The 19476-nt window shown below is 44.9% G+C and overlaps 3 protein-coding genes across 8 annotated transcripts in view; 1 reads left to right on the top strand and 2 right to left on the bottom strand.

The window, feature by feature from the left end:
* Positions 1-691, bottom strand: part of LOC135919537 (glycine receptor subunit alpha-2-like) — a 32002-nt gene extending 31311 nt beyond the window's left edge. Inside the window, exon 1 of one of the 2 annotated variants that reach the window (XM_065453430.1) lies at positions 562-691. In XM_065453430.1, the coding sequence (XP_065309502.1) occupies positions 562-599 (38 nt within the window). In that variant the 5' untranslated portion in view covers positions 600-691. The remainder of the gene's footprint in view (positions 1-561) is intronic. The other variant, XM_065453431.1, reaches the window with a different exon arrangement.
* A 2004-nt stretch (positions 692-2695) lies between these two features.
* The window catches only part of LOC135919535 (uncharacterized), a 28500-nt gene continuing 11719 nt past the window's right edge, over positions 2696-19476 (bottom strand). The window contains exons 5-11 of one of the 5 annotated variants that reach the window (XM_070535078.1): positions 13521-13691; positions 11373-11429; positions 8503-8627; positions 7363-7404; positions 3566-3590; positions 3449-3488; positions 2696-3337 (exon numbers count right to left, since the gene is read on the bottom strand). In XM_070535078.1, the coding sequence (XP_070391179.1) occupies positions 3467-3488; positions 3566-3590; positions 7363-7404; positions 8503-8627; positions 11373-11429; positions 13521-13691 (442 nt within the window). In that variant the 3' untranslated portion in view covers positions 2696-3337; positions 3449-3466. Of the gene's footprint in view, positions 3338-3429; positions 3489-3565; positions 3591-4281; positions 4580-7362; positions 7405-8502; positions 8628-11372; positions 11430-13520; positions 13692-19476 lie in introns of those variants that run through there. The other 4 variants (XM_070535079.1, XM_070535080.1, XM_065453427.2 and 1 more) reach the window with 4 other exon arrangements.
* The window catches only part of LOC135919519 (cytochrome P450 2A12-like), an 89672-nt gene continuing 86999 nt past the window's right edge, over positions 16804-19476 (top strand). Inside the window, exon 1 of the mRNA XM_065453397.2 lies at positions 16804-16818. The gene's annotated coding sequence lies outside the window, so the exon portion shown is untranslated. The remainder of the gene's footprint in view (positions 16819-19476) is intronic.

The following is a 19476-nucleotide window of genomic DNA, read 5'->3' on the forward strand; positions in this document are numbered from 1 at the left end:
ACGAAGGTTCGAGCAAACGGGCAAACGTTCCTATTTCGGACAGCGAAGCTCTAGCACAAAGTATACCGCGGATGTCCGCATTAGGGGCAGGTAATATTAAAATCATAATCCGGAGCCCTCCGCTACGGCGTGCCTTGTGGCCTCCGCATCTGTTGTTCTGAGACATTAACCTCGATCATTCAACTGCGACGCGAAGTCAGTACAATACTTAATACAGCGATATATTCGAAAGCGGATTTACACACATCCTTATATCGTTGGAAAGAGAGAACCACGGTACGCCAAATGAGGTATATTAAAAATGAGAAAAGGTGCTGCGGGTGGTGTTGAACGGTTGTTACGGCGAGGAAAATATAGCACCACACCGTGCAAATAGCTGTCCAGAATAGCATGAAATAAAATAAAAAGATCAAAGTGAAACGGCGAAGCACCAACACGCCTGAATTTCGGCTTGCATGTGTGTAACTTCCTGCAGTAGTGTGCCCCTTCTCCGTCTTGCAAGCAAATTATATTGTTAGATGACCGATAAACGACGCCAAACGCTTGTATGCGCAAACTCACATGATTAGAAGCCCAACAGTCCTGCAGTTTGTCCGCATCGGGCACCACCAAGGTACGCACCTGTACGTTAACGCCCAGAAGCTTCTTCTGCGCACATTCCTGCGCGAGGACCGTTTCTCCTGTTTGGCGATGATGATGGTTAAGAAAATAAAACAAATGCCAATCACGGAGCGCACGTGCAGTCCGGATCAGATATACCCAATTAAAGCCAACCACCCAAATGAATGCACCAAAATACCCTTCGCGGTATGGCGACTCGGCGTGGAGGACGAGAGACTTGGAGCAGACTAAGAGGAGAAGAAAAGCGTTGTACAATATGTACAGATCGAGCAGGTAATTGCGTACAGGTAGCGGTGCCGAAGAGCGCACCAGACCGACGGGGCGGCTGGTGGCGACTCTTTCTTCTAACAATGGGCCGGTTCCGCCTCAAATTCCTCTCGCGATACATCATCGGCAAGAACGAGGCGAGGCGGGTGCTGACATCACCCGCGTCGCATTCCTCTTTCGTCGGGGCAGCAGTCTTGGTGCAGCGCGCCGCCGCATTCCTCATTTCGACCAACGGTAAGGGGTCGGCAGTTTCGTGGAACTCTGAAGGTTCGTATACACAGTTGAGCGAGTTGGCCTGACATGACAATGTCAAACTTGTCAGTGGGTGTTTGAAGGATAGGATAGATAAACTTCAATAAAAGAATAATCAGAATGATCGCTAATGGTCGCGGCCCCTAGTCCAAAGCTCAGCACAAGGGCAACCACTTCAAAAAAAAAAAAAAAGAAAAAAAAAGAAAAAGAAAAACGAGGGGTGGGGGGGGGGGGGGTGGGGGAGCGCCCGTTGTCTCGACGATAGGCACGCAGTGTGGCACAACAGAGGTCGCCCAGTGGCTGCTTGTGAACACGAGATTGATTCGGTACACTGTTCCCTACCCCGAAAGCTCCATCTCATTCTTTGAAGAACGCACAATGGTCCCTGCGTTTTATAGTCCAGAGGTAGCGATGGAACACAGTACAATCAATCAATCAATCAATCAATCAATCAATCAATCAATCAATCAATCAATCAATCAATCAATCAATCAATCAATCAATCAATCAATCAATCAATCAATCAATCAATCAATCAATCGTGGAACTCTGAAGGTTCGTATACACAGTTGGGCGAGTTGGCCTGACATGACAATGTCAAACTTGTCAGTGGGTGTTTGAAGGATAGGAATCAATCAATCAATCAATCAATCAATCAATCAATCAATCAATCAATCAATCAATCAATCAATCAATCAATCAATCAATCAATCAATCAATCGCCGCATCATAACACTCTGTTAGGTCCTATTAAAAAAATTAGACAATGTCGCAGAGCTGTGCCGAGTTGTTCGATGGAACATTTTTTGGAAGTAACATCTACGTTGCATTCGACGTTTCTGGTAACTTAGGACCTGCGTGCATAAATTATACCCGGTGACATCAAGCAACTCGCCAACACCACTTTGGAAGGCGCTGAATTGTAGAGCACATGAGAGACAACGAGACGTTATTCCAGCACCGGAGCTCAAGCTCAACTAAGTTTTACTTCTTCGTTTCCCAGCCTACTAAGCTCCCGCACCACTCGTGGCATCGCCTGACCTCGTCTTCCTTCTTAGGCCCTAGATCGCGTCGCTGGCGCTACATAGCTGCACCGCTAGAGAGCAGCGTGATCTGCGAACGATATCAGCTCATCCGTGCAACTCGGCGGACTGAAGTAGCGTGCGCGTCGACCGGAAAGCAGACGTCCGGGGCTTAATTGAGGGACGCGACCGTGGGAGTCACCTCGAAGTAGGCTGGCTTCAGCCGGTCGAGTGCGATGGTGTCAGGTTTGCCATGAATGCCCACGATGTATGTGGATTCGCGTCTCTCCAGTACGAGGTAGTGTAGGTGGAGAGCTGATATCGTTCGAATAATGCTCGAAGGTAACTTCGACGTTACATCGACGTTTCAGGTAACTTTGGAGCTGCGCGCATAAATTAAGCCCGGTGACATCGAGCAACTTCCGAAAACCACTCTGGAAGGCATTGAAGAATGTTTGGGCAAACAGAACGATTGCTCAAGAATTTGGTGCGACTGTGTGTAAAAAGAAAGCTTACGAGGAAAATTGGCAGCAATACCAGTTTATTCACTTTTATCACAAGGTGCGCAAGAAATCACAAGAAATCGCACTTATCATCAACGAAACTTAGTTGACATAGTACGCCTTGACAATGGAGGTGTTGTGTGTCCCGTATATAATTACTGAACGCGCTTGGGGTAACTGCTATGATCATATGACTCGAGAAAAGTTCGGAGAAATTGTGCAGTTTCGCAGAAGCTGATAAGGTAGTGCTAAGATTTCGAAGGATATGGTGTTTGGTAAGGTTAAGACTAAGGCAAAGGTCAAGAAAATATAGGCCTTCAGGACGTAGAGTGTTCACCTGGCTTTTAGGCTCTTTTGTACAATGACAACATACGAACACGCTAAATGATTTTTAAGAGATCTTAACGTGTATGTTACCTAACAACACGGTGCACAGAAACTATGTGAAACTGTATATGTTAAAAAAAGAAAAGAAGAAGGAAAAGAAAGCTGCGCTCATATTACGAAAACCGAAAGCCGGTTTTTTGTTGCCGCGCATTATCAAACATGGACATTCTACACGAGATTCAGCATAAGCATGCGCCATCGACTTGATAAGCGCTATATTGCAGAATGTATTCTAAAATGTAGATGTTCAGCTTCAGCCCATGAGAATCAGCTTGTCATGAAATTCTGGAAACAGAGAAGTAACACAATAATTTAGGCCAACGGAATTATTCGATGTTTCTAGCAATAATGGGTAGTGAGGGATAATGTCATTGGAGTTATAGAATCCGTTCTTACCGAGATCGTCTTCGGCAATTATATATCGAGAAAAGAGATGCCCACAGCGATAAAGGAAAGCAAGCTAAATGACGTGTAAAATAAGCAGGAATGTAGCTCAACTTAAATGCATGCTTACTGTGTGATGAAGTGGCGTTTAGATCTGAAAAAAAAGAAGTTAATACGTTGTAATTGGCACATAAACAAGTAGTGGTTTTTCGAAAAATACGAGCTTTCGTATTCGCTATTGTCGCGGAGGCAATGCTTGGAAATGGCGCAATTGGTTTCAGTGGGCGGCTTTCAGGGAAAAAAAAAGAAAGCGAAATAAAAAACGAAACTTAGTACAAGCATTTGATAAGAGCACATGAGACGCAGCGGGTGGACTGAAGAAAAAAATTACGCCTTTGGGATTATATTTTGCACTCAGCTATAATCGTTATACACCTTGCGTGCTTTTCCTTTATTTAACACATGGTGTTCATTACTTTCCTGTCAGGCACGTTATGTCATGCTGCTACCCGCCTGCCTTTCGTGATCGGAAAGTACCGAGAATGCAGCGTTAAAGAATGGAAATACTTGAAAAATAGATGACTGTTCTTGTTGCGGCACAATACAAGATCCAAAGGGTGCAAATTGTTCCTAAGAGTGTACGTGATAAAGTAGCATTAAATAAGCAGACACGAACGATGGTTCTATTTTACTTTTCACCTTGAGTCTTGCAGTGTTAAATCACTAGTTAACCAGGGCATGAATTCACGAAGCTTCCCGCCTTTCATCTTACGATGGCGCTATCTTCGTAGCAATCACTTCTGCCTTTTCGTTTTATCAACGTTTTAGATACGGTAGCGATGAAGTACTGCGGTGTTTTTAAGAGCGCGATAACTGAGCATCGTGGACTAAGACTTGGGCCTCTTCGATTATCATTCCCTGACGGTGGAAATAAGCAAGGAAATAAGAAAAGAGCAAAAAAGAGGAGAACCTACTACGCCACTACCTCCACACTTTTCTCCTAGCGCGCGGAGGGGGTAGGGCGTCTCCTCAGTTTCCTTCCTCCATGACAGGTCCCGACAGCTGAATCACGCGATTGTGGCACGCTCTTCTGTCAGGGCTAGTCAGACCGGAAGCCGCAGACGGTTTGCCGACAGTTTGGTACTGCACAATCGAAGAGGCCCACTTTTAACCCACGATGAACAGCGAAGCAAACTTAGCGCGGCCGAAGCAATAGCCGAAAAAAAAAAGCGCTTCCTGGAAGAGCGGAAGCCGCAGGTTTAAGCGGTGTTCTCAACGCCAGTTGCCAGTACGCTCATTTAGCCTATTGGGGCCCGCAGAGACCACAGCGTCAGTACGAGACAATATACGACCTCAACCGCTGCGCGCCTTCGCGACAGCGCACAAGTGCGCCTCGCACGGGATAGCGCCAGCACTCCTGAGGTGAAGGGTTTATCAAGCAGATGCAAAGAGCGCGATAGGCTTATGTTTTAGCGAGTTTCGACGAAGCTGCAAGAGGATGGCGCCTGCAAGTGTGAGCAGGAAAAAGCCCGAACCCTCTCAGAGTCATGCTGTCACTGCAGATGCCTTATGCTTGGTTGGTATGACAAAATGAGCGTTATAATGCGTACTTCGCAAATACTTTTGAGGAGATGCTCTCTTAGAGAGTGCTGTGATGCCTATGGCATATGCACATACCGAACGTATGTCATCACTAGGCGGCTTCCGTGAACAACCGTGAACCGCTATTGAAATGTCCTATTCAATGTGGCTGACGTCTTACTTCGAGGCAATGGTCTTACGAAAAAAAAAATCCGAGGATACCTAAGCATTTCTTATTAGTTTTGAATGCGAAGACATGATGTCCAGTTGAACGGCGCTCAGCAGTCCGAGTTTTGCGCTGCGAGTAACGCACCATAGTGGTACGTGATGTCCGAGCCAGCAAGCAACAGCAGGCTGCTGCTGTCGAAATGCAAGAGCGCTTGTGTACTGTGCATTGGGTGCACGGTGAAGAGTGACAGGTATACGTTCAAATTGACCCGGAGTCCCCTGCTACGTTGCGCCTCCTAATTTTGTTGTGGTTTTGGCGCATATAACTGCAGAATTTAATTAATTAATGACCATATTATCAGTATGTTGTTTTTCGAATGATGTACAACATCAACGCGAACGGTGCTTTGAGACGTTTGATATAGCAGAGGCGCTAAAAAAATTGAACGCAAAAGCTTCCGTAATTCGTATAATTGGTGACACGCCGACGGACACGTCTCACGATGGTGGCGAAAGTAACCTGCTTGAGCCGCATAAGCACAAAAATGATTTAATAGATTTTACTTAAGAAAGAATGACTCCGAAGAAACGTTCGCGAAATAATCATCGCATTTACAGAGTCGAAGCCGACCTCAAGTAACCCCCATTTCGGAAACCAAATCCCTAAAAATAAATGAAGAGCCTTTCTCAAATATGAGCCAATAAGCAGAAGCTCCAGCAAATTAGATACCAAGTACTTATTGCATCCCATATCAAAACCTGATGCTCGCGTCATGAGGTCACTCGTCGACCATTATCACTTTCGTTAACTTACGATTATTTTATTTTTACAGAGTCCATTATTCTCAGTTTAGTCCAGCTCCAGTGAAATGAAGCGCTTTAAGCAAAATCGTGCAATGAATTTAAAATGAATGTACAGTATTCAGGCGAGCCAGCCATCCACGTCGCCGACTTTGTTGTGCCTCTGTTCGGCTCGTTATCTTCCTAATTTTGGCGCAATGCTTTCGTTTCCAGACCTGAAGCGCCTTGTTAAGTGTAATAGGAAGTTATGGCAAGTGTCTTCTTAGCACTAATGTGGCGCATACAGAGTAGGACGCAAGGACGTACATTAAAGACGTACACGGCGCTGTGTTTGTGTTTTTCATGTGCCTTCGTGCGGTGTCGTCTGCGTGTGCTACATTAGTATTCCAAGATGCCATACCAACAAGTCCACGTTGCAACACTAGTTGTCTTTGTGAATTATGCATGAAACGGCATCCTTAATGAGGATAGCAACAGGGGCTTGTTGGTACGGCATATGTTATTTTGTTATAGCGCAAGCTTGACACGGACAACAGAAGGCACATGGCTCTGACAGGCTAGACTTTTCAGAGCCTTTCTGGAGACGCAGCTGCGCAGCACCTATGAACCACACACAGCGGAAGTGCAAGTCCGAAAGCATCTACGGCTGGCAGACCAAATGACGGAGTTCCACTGGAATCTTCAGCTGAGGCATCTACGTGACTGGGTAGCGCTGTGTGTGTCAGATGTGCCTTCTGTTGTCCGTGTCAAGCTTGCGCTATAACAAAATAAAGCATCCTTAAACTTAGCTATTTGAACTGGACTCTCGAACTTAGGGCCGTATGATAGTTTCGTTTTCAAAAATTTGAGAAGTAATACATATTGGCTTAAGTTCAAGTGTGTACGGTATATACGAGGTTATTTTGAGTCAGGTAGCAGGATCGAATGCCTGCCGCGACGGTCGCATTTGGATGGGGGCCAAATGCGATCGTGCATTGGGTTCACGTTAAAGAACGTCAGTTTGCCTTCTCCCACTATGGCGTGCCTCATAATCATATTGCTACAGAACAGTATTTGTGATGAAAAAGAGGCGAGCACGGTGAAGACGACGACGATGACGATTAGAGGCTAGCATGGGCTGTTGCCTCTTGGCCAAGTGCGGCATATTGCCTTGTAAATATACTTGTATATAGCTTTTCGTTGGCCTCTTTCTACGTAACATATCTGATGAAGGTTCGGGGTAATTTTAGTTTTAGGTGCGGGGTATTCTTAGTTTTAGTAGCTAAAACCCCAGAATAAAAAAAAGTATTGTGACTTGGCGTTTGACCTTAGTGAACGTACACGAGATGTAAGCCAGAACGGCCACAGCGATATCGAGAATGCTGAATCATACTGACCGGAAATCGATTGTGGAGGTTCTCGTGGTGGCATTGTTTCCTCTGCATGCGAGAACAGAAGATAGCTTGGTTATCAAGTGACTTTCGAGCTCCGAAACAGCAACGTTTTTGACCAACGAAAGTGATAAGAGTATCAAGACACAAAAAGGTAAACGAGAAATGCAGCCAATCTACTGTAAGTGCCAGTACAACTTGAATTACTATTGTTAGGTACGAGTGCACACAATAGGTACGGGAAAATATTGAGCAACTCTAGACTTGTATATTGGATTTCTGCTACCGTCTCCCCTCTATTTCAGTCTCGAAGGATGGTACGAATCAATGGCCAAACATACTTCCTGAAATTTTTCTTCGAAATCGATGTTCCCACGACATCATAGTGCGGTTGACTATTTCTTTCTTGAGCTTCTTTGTTTCTTTTTGTTTCCCTATTATAACCATCGGCCTGTAGACAGAGGCTAAAAAATTTGTCTCTGAACTAACTGCTTCATGCTTGCAGGTTTAAGCAAGCGCTAAGCTTTAAACAAAGACAAATAGTGTCTGTCCATTGTTTTTCTGTTTGTCACCGTTCTGAAGTTTTAAACCTGAAAAAAAAAGTAAGAGGGGCTATGCTCAGTCTTCAAAAACTCCTTGCAGTGGATCGTAAACTAAGACCTGTGTCAGCCAATCAACTAACGAGAGCCGGCCGCATCCTGGAGAAAAGGAAATCGAGGCTCGCCCATCGTGCACTACAAATCCATCCTTCCCTTCAGACATACTCGCGTGAAGGGCGATCAGGGGAGGACACTGGGCGATCTGTTCTTCTGTTTCTTTTTCTGTTTCGCCGTAAATAAGTAACAACTCGTCCAGCCGTCAATACTTCTGTCACATATTTCTCTTCTGGTTGGCTGAACCAGAAACTACATAACTGTCGCTGTACTGTAGTGGATTAGTGACAACAGGACAAGACACGAAAGACGAAGAAATGCCACGGGACAAGCGCAGTCTCCGTCTTTATGCGTCATCTGTCTGTGCTATTGCTACAAAATGAAGTTACAGCAACTCACGCATACTTTACATCCTACTGAGTTGGTGAGGAGAGAGTGTACACTCGAGCACGAAACGCCGAACGGAGTATAACGGAAAGAACGGGCACGACACCTTCACCGACGGCTCGGGCCGCTTTGGAGGTAACAGCCAGGTAGATGACCGGGCTGAGGAGGACCACGCTGAGGATGACGATCGTGATGCAGTACACGCACTTCGGCAACTGCCGGTACGAGCGGCTGCGTGCGCATGAAACGCCCATTTACGCGTACCCGCCGCGGTAACTTAGCGCCTATGGTGCTGCGCCACTCGCGGGACCCGGATGCGGCGGCCGCACCTCGATGGGGGCGAAAAACAAGAGCTCCCTTGTCCCGTGCATTGGGGGCACGTTAGAGGGCCCCTAATTGGTGGTCAAAATTTATCGCGGAGTCTCCCACTACGGCTTGCCTCATAATAAAATCGTGGTTTTTGGCACGTAATACACCAGAATTACATTCATTTCAGTTACGCGCTTCACTACCGTACTATTGTACTGCCATAGTACTACATTATCTGTCTTTTTATTTATTACCTATTACTAACTTTTCCTGTACGAGGCATGCAGCAAATTTTTAAATTTTACCTATCGAACCCCAAGAAATACTTTTTAACATTCTATTTCATTTCACCACTGCTCGATAAGAAAAGAAGAATGGAAAATGAAACGGAACGTTACAATATACGGCCCTTGTATGGCGTGTAAAAGAAAGAATAAAACCGCCGCTCCTTACGGAAATTACGTTTCCTGTTTCCAGGACATGGAAGCGTTCTTGAGATTTGTTTGACTAAACAAAATCTCACGTAAATTCAATTGAAATGGAAATGAGTTGTGTAGCCGGCATGTTTTGCTGGCCATCTTGTTGAGGTGTGAGATATGGGCCGGGCTACCGAATTTGAACGAGCTCGACCATCCTGGTGAGTTCGGTCGACGTCAGCCGCAGAATCACTTTTTAACTGCAAATTTGGCCGACAAGGACCTCCAATGTAGGTACTTGTAATAAAGGAGACACAATAAAGGAGACATGCATATGCAAAAGCAAGCATTCATAGTTGCTGATTTTCCGAATCATCACACTGGCTTACTCACTGTAATAAATGAATCACCGCCCCTAAGCACTTAAAAAATATGAATATTTATTTGTTGTCGCTTCAGACATGACTGTTCCTTCTTTTGTACACAAATCGCATTCAATATTTCTGTTACGTATTTCACGTCCTTTTCATTTTTTGTGTGTATGTATCCACTATGTGTACCATGCTTACCCTGCGTGCTTGAGTGTTTTGTGCACTGGGAATGGGCCCGGGAAGGGGACTGACACTTAGTCAGGCATTCGTGCCTTTTTGTCAGCCTCTGTGACAGAATTTTTTTGTATTTTTTCTCTCAAATAAACATTTAAACAATAATTAATAAATTAATTAACATGAAGGAGTAAATAAGAAAAGGAGGTAGCCTGAGTCAGGTGCCAATTTTTCGATAACAGGTGAGTAAAGCGATTAAGAAATCGGACTAATTGACGGTGCTGTATCTTCAATGCGAGCTGCGTGTGACAAAAGGAAGTAAACGTACTTTACTAACTAGAGCTGCTGTTATCTACAGGACGAGCATTAAAGATGCATATTTCGACAAGAGCAATCATTTTGCTCCAGGAAGCGGAAGTCATCGTCGCCAGCTAGTGCAGCCAGCGGCCTCTTCTCACTAAAGTTAGTGAGACCGATAGGGCTCACGTCATTTAGCTTATACTCTTTAGATAACAGGTAACTAGCAGCCACCGAAGCAATGAAAAGATAGCATTAATCATAATTCAGGGTACAATGCACAAATTTTGGAAGATGCTGTCAGGTACAAGAGCAAATAAAATAAAAATAAAGCCTGGTATAAAAAAACTAATGACACGCGCTCAGGCAGTCGAGTGCATGCGTTCCCTTGGTACATGACTCATTAAAAAAAACTGGGCAGAACTCATGTCACGATGACTATCGACGGTAATGCATTAAGCAATCAATGTAGGGACACAACGTATTCGTCCCGTCGAAACGAGTTTGCTGCAGCGGGGCTCCTCCTTCGCACTTCCCTAAGAACACTCGGCGCCATCTAGCACCGCCGCCGCGAAGCCTGCGCGCGGCACCCCGAATGCGCCGGTGCGTGCGAACGCTTAGAAACGAGTGATGCGGCAACCGGGGTTCGATCTCGTGCTTCTTTCTGGACACGCTGGGCCATCTCGTGTCGCTGCCGATAAGTCAGCACGTAGCCTCCGAAACGAAAAGCGTGGCGCGCAAGTGCCTGCGAAGGCTAAGGATTGGTCCCTCGCTTGCTGCACACAGAGTGGCACATACTCAGTGACCCAAGTTAGCGACAGGTTCATTGAAGAGCGACACATACCCAGTGCATTTGTGGTGTACCCTACCAAGGCGGCGGGTTGCTGTCCTTGAGGAACCCTTATGACGGGGATTCAATTCCACTCAGCAAGGAATAAATTTAAGGGATCTTTTTCATGATTGAAGAGCGGCACACACCTGTATTGCGACACATGTCGGCATGAAAGGGGCTTTTGAAGAGTGGCAGATGTATACACGTTGCCACACACTCAGTGACCCACGTTGCTCCGACAGTTGGTTTCGAGCCCTGTTCCCTCAGCACAGCAGCCCGATGCGCTACCCATTCGACCAGGAACTACCCAGCGGCCCAGGGTTAGAGGAACTACCCAGCGTTAGATACGTACATAGCATATATGGATATATGGTCTCCGAAAAGTGCGTGAAGTACCGTAAGAATGCTAACGTATTAATAAAATAGAATCATTCGATGATGGGACACAGAGGGAAATAAACAGACACAACGAAGCGATGTTGTGTTTCGTTGTGTCTGTTTCTTAACCTCTGTGTCTTACCTTCGCATGTTTTTTTTTTTTCACAATAAGCCATCTGGCAAGCTCATGGTGACTTACATGTTGAAAGAGACAGATTTTTTGTTCGAACTGCTCGACTCCGGCGATGCGCTGGTGCTGTAAGCGAGCGGAGAGAGAGAGAGAGAGAGAGAGAGAGAGAGAGAGAAGAAAAGAAATAAAATTGCTGAGGTCTACAAGGAGGTTCGCTATATAAAAAAGAATCATTCTTGCCCCCACGCTTTCTTACACATTTACTGATTTGTTGACAACTGCGTCGTGAGGGCCCTTGGTGCAAATGTTGAATGCAGCGCAATTTAGTCACTGCTTCTTTTACAAGCTCACAGAAAGGTAGTGTAAGTGGCTTTTTGGCGGGCGGTGAAAGTTTTTGCGAAGGAATCCGAAGAGTGACTCCCGCTATTATTACTTTTACGCTTCGGAAATGCTGTTCGACATTATTCGAACTGGATTTGAGGTCGGAACGTGCCACAGTATTGTTCTTTACGTTGTTTTTATCTCGTTATTGCGCGCTGAAAATTCGGAACCATATCGTCGAAACTTGTGAAGCCCTTTTTTACTACCGTGTCAGCTGTTATCCCCCCCCCCCCCCCCTTGTAGCCTTGGGACGTAAACAAAGGATGTAGCACACGTGCTCGCGGATCGTACTGAAATACATGCTAGATAAAGTAAAATAGAACCTTATTTTCACGTTAAAAGTTTCGGCACACAGTAATGGTAGACGGCCAGTTCGTCGTACAGAAAATTTTCGACTCTCTCTTTCAGTGAAATGAAAAAATAAAGAAACACGTTTTGCGTTTTGAGTCATCCGTTGGGCAAGCCAGCTAACCGAGTATAATTTTCATCTCTCGTTTTCCGCAAAGGTAAGCGAAGGAGCACATACACATTTCGCGGGTATAATACCTATTAATTCTCGACTAATGACACGATGACAACGATGAATGCGGCATGGCGACGACAGATAGAACGAGAGCGATGACGACGACGGTTGCACGATGACGACAACCACGAAAATACGACAGTTCATTTGAGCGACATCCGGGACAGCGAAGAGCCGTCTTTGCGAGAGGAACACCGAGAATGGCTGTTGTGTTGAGCTGGAGCGGCGCTTCGACGACCGCAATTCACTTAGTCAAAGATAACTGATTATGTGTCCTTTTTATCGATGATGATTATGACAATACATCATAATCTTGGTATATTCCAAATCATACCTGCAGTTTATGAATGCTTCATGTGCCAAATATTACCTCCGCACCTCTTTCATTTAGCTTACTGATGAGAAAAATTTTGAAGCGTGCACCTAGAGCGTTGCACATGTACTTTTACATTGCGGCGTTGCACAAGCAAGGAAGCAAGCCCGAGCCTGTTGAACCGCAACTTGCAAAAGCTTTTGTGTGGAGATTACGCCTAAGTAATTACGCCTAATCATAGCCACGAGTTCTATCCTGTTGGAGTTTCATGACGACTCTCCAGCCTCCTCAGGCTCTGTGTTCACCCTCGTGCAAGCAGGTTTTCGTCCTTTTGGGGATTAAGCCTGACAAGATAAAATAATGTATTCTGGCCTAACATAAAGCAAGACGTATAGGTGGCAGTATATGTCATGCATTTCGCGTTCTTGACGTGATCATTTTTCGAGAAAACTTATGCTTTGTGTGAGACGTACTGCTGCATCGTCACCGACAACAAGAAAAGATAAATGTGTAGTAGATTTCAAATGGCCCCGGATGACGTGGCAATTCAGGATTAAAAGTGAAGGCAACGAACGAGCCCATGTTGAGCCTGTAATTACGTTTTCAGGCAAAAAAAAAATTACTCTTTTATCACAACAAACCGAAGAAATAGACTCTGTCTACATACACGGAGCTGCTGCTGTGAGTACGTACCCGTGCCACATGACCAAGGAAATAGTTTTTCATGTTCGTAAAAGACCAGTTGTCAATAAGAATAGTCTTTAAAGCAACATATTGAACAATCAGTGCAGAAAACTGGACTACGCGCTAAAACGACAACACTTCCCGTCCAGTTGCCTGCGCTGTTTGTTTAGTGTGTCGATGTTCAACCAAGTAGCCCAAATTAGAACTCTTGTGACTTTAGATGATTGTGGTTGAGTCGCTATAGAATTCTGTCGGATCTGAGGAGAATAGTAGTACTATAATACTCTTTCAGATATGCGTGAACGTGCATATATACCTGTCCGAGTTGCGCAGACTGGACCTCCTGACTGGTTCGACGCCTTCGACGATGATGTGCTGGTGTCGAACGATCTCGGGAAGCGGGTCGCACACCACGCAACCCGCCTGCACGTTCTTGTTGGCAACCTTGGTCGTTGCGTTGCTTGCTGGGGCGCCGCCGCTACTGGGTCTGTGGGAATTAACCGCATTGCAGAGAGTGGGAGTAGTCGAGACGACGGACATCGTAGTTAAAGCCGGTGTATGTGTACCTATACCAGCTCTGATAATGGTGTAAGATGGCCTTCCCGCTGGATACGCAATTCTAAAAACTGTAGTGCGACAGGCATGACTATCGTTGACGTCTTGAATATAGAATTGTAACTATAGTACCCACTTAGTGTACACTTCTCTCCCAATAGGAAGACACTTAACCTCCTTTGTGTACCTAGACCAGCTCCGCCGCTTCCACCAAGATGTTTAAGGAAACAAAGATGATTTAACCAATACATCACCGAAACAAGGCGGCCAACAAATCGTTAAACTATCAATTATTATTTGCGTAGACAGGGCTCTTAATCCTCTTAATTCCATACTGTTTCTTATCTATATTATTAACCTGCCCAATAAGATGTCATCCTGCATGCGCATATTTGCATTATATATTGTCCCATTAAAAGTTTTGATGAACAGCAGACTCTTCAAGAAGACCTCGACCTAATTAGTGATTGGTGTGACACCTGGCTAATGAATTTACAGCAAACTAAATGCAAGGTAATATCTTTTAGCCGAAAACGTCCTAGTACTAACTTTTCGTACAACATCAAAAGCTATTATTCCAAGCTTCATCATTTACATAGCTCGGCCTTACGCCAAACCTCTCCTGGACTCACCCTACTACCGCTGTGTGCGCCAATGCAGCGAGATCATGCATTGGGTGTTTACGTCGCAACCTTCGGAACTCTCCTTCTCTTGTACATAAGCTAGATTTTCAAACATTCGTCGGCTCACAACTTGACTTTTCCTCTTGGTCCCCGTATTGAAGAACCTAACTACCACGTTAGAAATAATTCACTATATAGCAGCTCTTTTCATTTCTCGACATTATGACCACCACTGAAGCATAACACAAGTTAAACTTTCTCCTTTCCTGCAGGTGCTGAGTAACCACCGTGACACAACCCTTCTGTCGTTGTTTCGTGAATACGTGCGTACATTTAACCACCATCTTTTACGCCTGGAAGCATCGTCGTACACGTCACGTAAAGTACACAATCACATAAGTTTCACGTACATCTACGCAAATGCTGACGCATTTAACTCATCAGCGTTTCCACGTGCCTTCGATGTACTTATATAGCTTTTATGCTCTGTTTATGGCTGGCGTTGCTTCTGGTTTGTTCCGACGCTTATTTTCGCTTATTTATATATGTATTCTATGTTATGTTTTATTTTATTTGGAGAACTTGTATTAAGCCCCCTTTCTCAATGCCACATAAAGAGGCCCTGTAAATTATCTTTAAATAATATCTATAAAATAACTGCGAGGAAGCCTAATTGGTCAACGTACCCCTAGCCGCAAAAGATTTCGGAGCAGAACCACCTACAAAAAGTTTTTTTGCTGCCCATGCATATTTCCTCAAATCAAAACCTCCAGCTACGCACGACAACTATATGTCTTCTTTAAATTCTAGGCTGACAGTTGAAACAGCAAGAAAACAATTTTTTCTCGCGGATTCTATGTTCTCAAAACACTTGCGGCCAGCTGGCGCTATATACTTCTATAACTTATAGTTATGTTCACTTACATTGTACTCGGAATAGAATACATTAGTTGCGATGGAAGCGCTTGTCGTGCATATGTTTTTCTTCGTCGTTCGTAGTTTTGTTATTGCGCTTCTATTCCGTCAAGATGAACTATACTATCCATTTCTCAATGCCAGTGAGAGCTGAGCTGGTGTCAGCCAATCAGGAATGAACTCGTGCGAATGTTCGCATCTTTTGGACGCATACCACTTCACCCATATGCGCCATTGTATGAGACACTGTAACTATGGCGCCAAAAGAAACAGTACTAAGACAAGTAACCACGAGGACACGTCTAGAGTCCGTCTTGTTCCGGTCCCCACACGGTGGCTCAATGTGCATGGCGTTCTGATGTTGAGCAGGAAGGTTAGCGGGTTCGAGACAACGCTGCAGCGTCCACAATTCGATGGCGGTGAAATACAAAAACGCTTCTGTAGTTATACGTGTAGGCTATGCGTTATATAGCCACTGCATGCGGTAAACATTAATCGGGAGTTCTCGACTGAGGTGTCTTCTACATTTTGGTTTCAATCAATCAATCAATCAATCAATCAATCAATCAATCAATCAATCAATCAATCAATCAATCAATCAATCAATCAATCAATCAATCAATCAATCAATCTGGTCCTGCGTCTGTTGGCTGTGGCTGCAGTCTTGAGGTTATTGTGCCTATGGAAAGATTGTGACTCGCAATGATATGAAGAATAATATTTTATTCCTTAAATAATGAATTATACTTCTAAATCGGCACTGAAACGCAGACAAAAATGACGGGGGCGACATTCTGCAGCGAAACGTGTCATCATGCCCAGGAAATCATGCCCATCTCTAAATAAATGTACGGGCCTCATTTGGTTTTAGATGCTATAAATATATATATATATATATATATATATATATATATATATATATATATATACAAAGACACAAAAATAGTCATTTCCAGTTATTGCACATTATCTGTATTTGTCTGTGTGTTTGTGATCTGCAAACAGTTTTATGGAAAGGTTTCACGGTCAGCGCGCAGGGAGGCGGTGCCATTAACACGACGTCTCACAAGCTTCTCGCAAGTACAAAGCCAGCCACTGCACCGCACCGACTGCATCGCCACGACGGGCTGACACGCCAGCCGACAGCGGGTTTTCGCGACGACCGCACTAGCGGTGCAACCTGCGCCGCAGCCCGCGTCAGTCGACTTTATCTTTTCGTCCATTGGTCGGACACATGGAGAGTGATGGTTGCCTCTGAGATGACTTTGAGCAACAGGAACTAATCTCGAAGGTTATGACGTCAAGGAAGGTTTTGTTCTGTCGCCAGCAGGAAATTTCGCAGAATAGAAAAGCGCACGTTACATCTCTACAGTAATAAAAAAGTTGTTGCAGCTGTTTTTGGGCCTCAATCTCAGCGTTTGATACAACAGCCATTGCGCCGCCTAATCTCCATGTGTTTCGTACTGCTTAGTCTCTGTCTCCATCGATATCAGTTATCACTGTTGCCGGCATCTGAACACAGTAAGTAGAAGATACCGCAGATCAAAAAATTATGTTTTAAAAATTTCCCGACATTTTCCCGGATGAACTGTTGAGGGTATAGATACTTCAGATAGTAGGCTTTCCACCGCGCCAAAAAAGAAAAAGAAAGAGATAAGGAATGCTTGAAAATTGGTTGTATGTCTCGTTAAGATAAGAACCGAATAGATGGATCGTTTATCTTGGCATTGCGATATGATCTGCTCAGTCTTGGGAGCGATCGTTGAGTGGAGGGCATGGCCATGTTAATTACACACTTGTGGCAGATTACTGTGATAGTTTACTCGTTTACTCGCATGCAGTACCAATTACATGTCCAACCCCATATCATCATATGAATTCCTGTATGAAAACTGATATATATTCATGTAGACACCATGTGGTCATAATGAATAATGGTACTGGTAATGTAGATCCTTCTTTAATAGAGGACGCATTATTTACTGTTGGAGAAACTGCTCGAGAGCCTTTCATAGAATCAAAGGGGGTACCTTTTAGATACCGGCGAAAAAGAAAAACACCTTCCGTTTATTTTTTACTGAAGGGTCAACTCATATCCGTTTCTGCCCCAAGGAATTATGCGATCGTCTCCGCTGAATTCATTATAACAGAGTATTGTCTACAAATCAAGCATACGTGCCGGCATGCTCAAGTTTGCGTAAACATTTGCTGGATAACTGTCGAACAAAATCAGCGCAATATAGCGAACGTGTGAGCCGCAGAAAAACACATTTTGTTTAGCCCTGTGTACCTACTGCTGTTCTAAGAACGTTCGTGCCTTCCATGCATGAGATCCCCCAGAAAAAACAAAAACGAATAAAAACGAACGAATACAAAAGAAAAGAGAGATAAAAGCTTTTCGCCAAGAATGAGTGCACGTGTTTCGGCGAACTGCGTTCTTCAGTGTTACAGACTTAATTGAGAACCTCTGTTGTAGCGAAATCACAGAGCACTCTCGTGAATTGCGTCGAAGGGATAAGGCGCCCGCGAGTGGAAGACGCGCATACGATATGCTCCAGCGCTGTGCATGTTCGATTTCACAATCAACACTGCCCGATAAATGTGCAGCCTATAGGTTTACTACTCATGCTGCTCGAGTCTCTCAGGAGCGCCGCAGAAATTGACTTGACAGCGAATACAACCAACGCGATGGACACAATACTGAAATTCGAAGGAAATCGCGCGTCGAATAACAAAGCAAATTAAATGCCACAAGAAGCGTACGCTGCAAGAATATTGCTTAAAATATGCGAGGGCTGTGACATCTCTGGTAACGATCTGCCGTGATTCAGAGTTCGTGCAACGCTGTGCTTTGATCAACAGGCACGGCAGAGATTTGATTCAAAGGGTCGGAAATTTTGCTATCCTTGTCGCCGGCCGCGCAATGAAAAAAAGAAGGTGCATAGCGTTACGAAATCTGTTGTTTGCGCAGCCTAATGACAACTGAGAAAACTTCAGAATATATAATCAGTTGAAAATCCCACTTATTGATGAAACTGCGTACACATGTAAACACTGGGGCCCAAATTCGCAAAGCCTTTTGTTTGTAACTGCTGTTTGGGAATGGCAAGCCGCCTTTGATAATCATATGTTCGCTATCACAATTGGCTCACGTCTTCTCTTGTACGAAAGTTCAATCGTAAGAAATGTTTTGTGAATACGGGCCGGAGTAATTATCTGAGGAATATTTAGAGCATTGTTGAACTGAGTACGCTCGAATACAGAGCCCGAACTATTTCAGCATAAAAGAAAAACAAATAAAAGTACGTTTTAAGGAAGTAACCAATAGCAGCAAGCAAAAAACAAGAACAGCAAGGGTACTGGAGCGCACTGGCTTCTCCTGCTTGCTTATATAAAACAGCAGTTAAAGACAAAAGAGTACACGTGTACTGAGCTTTTCAGTGTCCAGTATTTTTGGCGGTGGAACTTAATTCGAGGGCCTGTCTTTTGGCATTGGCGCAAAATAACGGACTGTTGACCGACAAGGCTGTCTGTCGAAGTGCGGTGCTCTTCTTTCACAATAAACCCCGGGCTGATTCCGCGACGTCGAACTCGACGTCGTTGATGAGAATATGTGCTGAAAGGCGTTGTGCGAAAGCTCTGCCAGTGCGTGCGGGCACCTACGCGAGCTGAAATCTGGGAGTAAACGGTACAAAATGAGAGGCGATCCCGTCAAGCCACTACTATAGCAGCCGTTCTGCTGACCCTGTTATTGTTTGTGCCTGAAATCATGCGCGGACGACACCCGACTGTCTCCCCGACAGGCAGCGAGCCGCGAACTTCTACCAACAACATGCCTTACAGCGTCCGTGCGCAGCTGTTATTGCCTTTGTGGAGCGCATTTTAACTCTTCGTGATACACGCAAATCCAACTGCGCAGCGCTCTGCCAAGCCGCATGCTTTAGACTACAGCGCGTCACTAACAGCTGCGAGAAAAAGTGCGAAGGAGTGGCTGTGCACTGTAGAGATTGCGAACGTTCCCGTCCCGCAGCTGGCGAGCCTCAGAGCTGTTTATCTGTTTAAAGCGAAGTTTTTCTTTCTTTTGCCTAAACCAGAACGAGTACGTGCTGCTGTGATCCGAGGGGTATGCTGCGCACACGTGTCGTTCCACTGCCCGCGTACCCGCCGCGCTGGCCATGG

Source organism: Dermacentor albipictus, chromosome 3 (genome assembly GCF_038994185.2).
Source record: "Dermacentor albipictus isolate Rhodes 1998 colony chromosome 3, USDA_Dalb.pri_finalv2, whole genome shotgun sequence".
Classification (NCBI taxonomy): Eukaryota; Metazoa; Arthropoda; class Arachnida; order Ixodida; family Ixodidae; genus Dermacentor; species Dermacentor albipictus.